The sequence below is a fragment of the Muntiacus reevesi genome, chromosome 18 (genome assembly GCF_963930625.1).
Source record: "Muntiacus reevesi chromosome 18, mMunRee1.1, whole genome shotgun sequence".
Taxonomy (NCBI): domain Eukaryota; kingdom Metazoa; phylum Chordata; class Mammalia; order Artiodactyla; family Cervidae; genus Muntiacus; species Muntiacus reevesi.
This window is the reverse complement of record NC_089266.1, coordinates 47,256,369-47,261,815: the sequence shown is the minus strand read 5'-3', so window position 1 is coordinate 47,261,815 and position 5,447 is coordinate 47,256,369. Positions and strand designations below refer to the sequence as shown.

Genomic DNA, 5,447 nt, shown 5'->3' with positions numbered 1-5,447 from the left:
ATCTGCCTGTCAATGTAGGAGACATAGGTTCAATTCCTGGGTCGAGAAGATCCCCTGGAGGAAGGCATGGCAACCCACTCCAGTATTCTGGTCTGGAGAATCCCACAGAGGAGCCTGGTAGGTTACAGTCCATGGGGCCACAAAGAGTCAAGTTGACTTAGTGACTAAACAGCATCTGCCTCCTACCCGTGTGAGATTTATTTAGCATCTCTAAGCCTCAGGGGCATCATCTGCAAAATGGGAATAAAGTCTCTACTCCCCGCTGTGAAGTTTAAGTAAAATAGGGCCTGAAAGAAGCTGACACCCAGCACGTGTTCTCCACACCTTCCCTTTCTCTTTTCCTTCTCGCAGATGCAAATATTAGCAAACTCAACTGGGCACCAGACCCCGCCCTCCACTGCCCTCCCTTTCAGCAAACACCAGGGGAGGACTGTTGTCTCTCCTCCTCCACCCACTCTGGAGTGGTCAGAGTCCAGAGAGCTGAGGGCCCCGTGTGGATGACCAGAAAAGAAGGAGACTGTGTCCTCCCAGCCTCCCCTGGAGCCTGACTGCCCACTGAGAGGATGAAGGTCTCCGTGGCTGCCCTCTCTCTCCTCATCCTCGCCATCACTTCTGCTGTTCACAGCCAGCCAAGTGAGTCCACCTGTCCCTGGCGGGCAGCAGTGAGGAAGGTGAACAGGGAGCGGGCAGCCAGGTGATGCCAAGAGTGCCCTCAGGACTCCGCCATCAGCCCCAGGCCCCCTCCCCCGCCTGCACCCACAGCTGCTACGCACCAGCCCCTTGTAAGCAGAGCTGAGCTGTGGTCCAGAGTTGCTAGGGTTGGGCAGCTTCAGGAAGCTGGGTCGAGGTCACCTCAGGAGTCCTGAGGGCACAGTAGGAATGATCGTTTAGGAGGAACAGCCAAGGAAGGAGCAGAAGGGACGATCACAAATGTCTGTGATGAGGAGGAAGGCGAGGCAAGTGGGTGGGAGAAGCCATGCCTGCTCTGGCAGGGCAGCACGGAGGGAGTCAGGGAGGCAGGTGGAGGGACATTTGGGGCTAAGCCCAGGACAGGGGGTCTGAAGCTAGACACCTCTTGCGGGCAGGGTCTTTTGTAGATTTCTGGGACTACCATGGCAACCAAGAGATGCCCCAACGGGATGCCCACATGTGCCGTTTGAGGATTTCTGGACCCCTATCTCCATCTCGCAGCCTAGGGCTAAAAAATGTTTGTAGAAAAGAGAAAAGGGGTTGAAGGAGATTGAAAGGTTTTGGAACCAAGAGACGAACACATGGGCTCTGCCTCTACCAGCGTTTATGAGGGCTGGTGACAGGCAAGGGACCAGAGACTCAGACCATCTCCCAGTACATACCTGCCTTCAATGGCCCCAGCCCTTGCTTTCTACCTAAGGCTGCCCTTGGCACATAGTCTGGCTGGATTCCGCCTTTGTGATCACTCAGGGGAGCGAGGGTCACACACACTGTGTAATCTGCCCACATACTCCTAGGATGGCCCTGGTCTTTGTAAACATCACCTTAGAGAACCAGGGTCACAGTGGGTAGAGGTGCCTCCTGGGAGTGGGAGGGGGCAATAGTGCCCTTTGGGAAGGTCAGGCAGGAAGAAAAATGGCCCAGCCAGTGCATGAATCAGCCAAATGGTGCCCTGGAGATGTCTCAAGCTTTGCCACCTACTGGACGCAAGCGTCAGGGATTTGCACTCTGCAGGTCTGGGGGCTGGGAAGGTGATATCCTTGAATGATGAGCAGTCAGGGCAGCTCAAGGGAGACACAGCGCTAATAACCAACCAAGTCTGGCCTCCTGGGAGTGTCAGAGAGAGGGAGAGAGAACACTTTCCAGGCCAGTAGAGTGGCCATTGCTACCATGAGCTCTTTGGAAAAAAAAAAGAAAAAGTTTCTATTTTGTATTAGAGTATAGCCATTAACAATACTGTGACAGTTTTAGATGGACAGAGAAGGAACTCAGCCATACGTTCACATGTATCCATTCTCCCTACCATCAGCTCTGAACCACAAGCCCTGACACTCTCTACGCCAGATTCAGTTAAGGGTTTTACAAGCATTTTCTCAACTCATCCTCACCACGATCCTAGGACATAACTATTTTTTTCCTATTATTGGTTTATTTTTATTGAAGCATAGTTGATTTGCAATGTTGTTAATTCCTGTTATACAGCAAAGTGATTTGGTTATACATATATATACGTGTATATGCATGCTTTTTAAATATTGTTTCATTATGGTATATCATAGGATATTTTATTAGTTGCAGAGTAATTGTTTTATAATGTTGTGTTAGTTCCTGCTGTAAACAGTGTGAATCGGTTGTATGTGTGCATACATCCTCGCCCTCTTGGGCCTCCCTCCCACCCATCAACCCACCGCTTTAGGCCATCACAGAGCACCTAGCTGAGCGTCCTATGTTCTACGGTGGCTTCCCACTAGCTATCTGTTTTACGCGTGATAGTGTGTATATGTCAGTGCTACTCTCTCAATTCATCCTGCCTTCTCCTTCCCTTACTGTGTAGGACGGAGCTTTTTTACCCTCATTTAATGGCTGAAGACATCCAGAGAGGTTAAGAAATTTGCCCGTGATTCAAGTCGTTTAGTCAAGACTCCAACCCATACTGTCTGGCCCCAAAACTTAAATACAAGCTTTTTCCCCTTGATCTGACTTCTCCTGTTCAGCCCTCTATCTCAGCCTCCCCCCGACCGCAGCTTCTCTGGTGCCTCTAGGACAGAATCCAGGCTCCCCGACACAGTTCAGAAGGGGTAGGCCTCCTCTTCTTCTTGAATATCCTCTTCCTCCTTCTTCCTTCCTGCCTTGCTCTGCGGCTCCTGGAACTGCTCCATCCTCCCAGACACGCTGGGCTTCCCCCACCCCAGGCCTCCATATATTTCTTTCTTCCAGATCCCCTGACTCCTCTGTCTGCCTAAGTCCTGCTCGTCCTTCAGGAATCAGCTCAGACACCACCTGCTGCAGGGCTTCTTCCTCAACTGCCCAGGCTGAGTGAGGTGCTCCTCGTTCTGTTCCCATAGCCCCTTGCGGCAAATTCTACTCTATCCCAGACCACATTCTATTGTAGTGTTTATGTTTTTGCTTTCCTTTTTCACCCAGGCTGGTCTCTAAGGTACACAAGAGTCACGACTGTACCTTCCACATGTTCTAACTTCAATAGAGCCTGGCTTGTGATACGAGCTCAATACATATTTGCCCAGTCAAGTTCATCAGCAAATGTGAATCCCCCAGTCCTTTGTACTTGATGAAGCTCAGTCAGAGGCAGAAAGATCTACAGAAGATTCATCTTTTCCACTTGTCTATTACTCATCAAGCTACCATCAATCCCTACTGACAGTGGGCTTTGCCATCAGAAGAACGGACAAAATGCAAGAGATGGGAGATGGAGGTGGGCAGCCATGGGCTCTCTCTCTCTGCCTTCTTAACTCAGCTTTCAATGTCATTCCCTCAGAAATTCCTGAGTCGGTGAACCACCCAGCCACCTGTTGCCTGAAGTATCATGAGAAAGTATTGCCAAGAAAACTGGTGGTGGGATACAGACAGGCCCTCAACTGTCACCTGCCAGCAATCATGTAAGCATGGTCCTGCAGACATTTACAGGGAGAGGGAAGGGGAGCCCAAGGCTGGACCGGGGTACACAGAACCAAGTGTCCATGCTAGAACAGGGGCGCAGCAGTTAGGGCCTGCGTTTTGACTCTCACGGGACAGGCCTGGGTTCTGTTCTAGGCTTTGCCACTTACAGAGGCACGTGGCTGGTTCATGTGGTCCAAGAAACGGTGGCCATAGAGGAACCCAAGCCTGAGGGTCTAGGCTGAATGGAGAAGGGCTGAAAGAAGAGATGATAAGGTCTAGATGCCAGAGAGGGGGGGCTTTTTGAGGGGACCCAGACAGGAGGAGGCCTAGGGAGGTGGTACAGGACGTGAGGCAAGTCCCTGGTGAGCTAGAAGTGGGGGCGTATGAACTGGACCCCTAACTGCTCCAGGGCCCCTGATGGTCTGACTTTGCCCCCACAGCTTCATCACCAAGCGGAAACGAGAGATCTGTACCAACCCCAACGACGACTGGGTCCAAGAGTACATCAAGGATCTCAGGCTTCCTCTGCGGCCTTCCAGGAGGTTGGCCTAAGTTAACATCACTAGATGGGAGGAAGGTCAAGCCCAGATCCACAGCTCATCGTGGTGGTCAGGCCACCAACGGAGCCCAAGTTCAATGGGGGGAAGGTGTAACCCTGTGAAAACGCAAGCAATTTTGTGGTCTGAGTGACAAGTCACCTTCAGAGAAACAGGCCAGAGATTCAAAAGAGTAAAGCATTTTGAATATATTCTCAGTCTCAAGGTTGAGGGAGGAGGGCAGGGATACATTCTTAACGCTCAGCACAGCACTTTCACATCCTCCTCCTTGTCCTGCTTTCAGACCCTCACCTCCCTCCAGTGCACCAGCCCATCCTGAATGATCACGTCCCGCTTCCCAACAGCCAAGCCACCTCTGGCTCTCTCTGGCTTCCAGCTCACTAAGAGACTCACAGGACTCTTGACATTTCCTGTCCACCCGTATCTTTTTTCTAGATCTCTTTTTTCTTCTGTTATGCTTTTCTTTTAAAACCTAACCTTTTGGGACTTCCCTGGTGGTCCAGTGGCTAGGATTCCATGTTCCCAGTGCAGGGGGTCCAGGTTCAATCCCTGTTCAGGGGACTAGATCCCACACGTTGCAACTAAAAAATCCCTCATGCCGCAACTGAGATCCAAGGCAGCCAAATAAATAAAAATTATAAACAAAAACAAGAAAATCTAACCTTTTCTTATGGAAATAGTCAAATGCTAACGATTTTTTTTTCCTGTTGCTGAGGCTTTGCTGAATTCCCCAATATTGGGTCTTCCCCAGGGTGATGTGGGTGCAGATGATGCTGAAACAAAAGAGGAGGTGTCAATCCCTAGGTCCCTCCCACTGTAAGCTTTGTAGGACGGGGAAGTGCATTTGGCTAGGCTGGGGGTAAAAATCCCGGTCCAAAATTCAACCATTCAGCAAACACAATTTCCTTTATTGCCAACTTTGTAACTCCCTGCCAGAAAGGATTTCTGCTGGGATGGCAGAAACTCAGTCTCAGTTTTTTCAGGGTCTTCTCCACATTCCCCCAAGAAATTTCTCCATTTGGGGGAACTGGAGCTTTTATATGGCACCAAGGCCAAAAGTGGGGGGGGGCTTCCCTGGTGCCTCAGGTGGTAAAGAATCTGCCTGCAATGCGGGAGACCTGGGTTTGATTCCTGGGTTAGGAATCAAAGGTAATGAAGGTAATGGAGGTAATGAAGAAGGTAATGGCACTCTATGCCAGTATTCTTGCCTGGAGAATTCCATAGACAGAGGAGCCTGGCAGGTAACAGTCCATGGATCGCTAAAAGTAGGACATGACTGAGTGACTAACACTTTCACTTTAT

At 50.4% G+C, this 5,447-nt stretch overlaps 1 protein-coding gene across 1 annotated transcript; it reads left to right on the top strand.

Moving 5' to 3' along the window:
• Positions 1 to 503: 503 nt before the first annotated feature.
• On the top strand, positions 504 to 4,451 carry CCL16 (C-C motif chemokine ligand 16). Its single transcript, XM_065909429.1, has 3 exons — positions 504 to 633; positions 3,467 to 3,587; positions 4,029 to 4,451. Exons 1-3 carry the CDS (start codon positions 564 to 566, stop codon positions 4,138 to 4,140), a joined length of 303 nt encoding a protein of 100 aa, XP_065765501.1. The 5' UTR covers positions 504 to 563; the 3' UTR covers positions 4,141 to 4,451.
• The last annotated feature ends 996 nt before the right edge of the window (positions 4,452 to 5,447 follow it).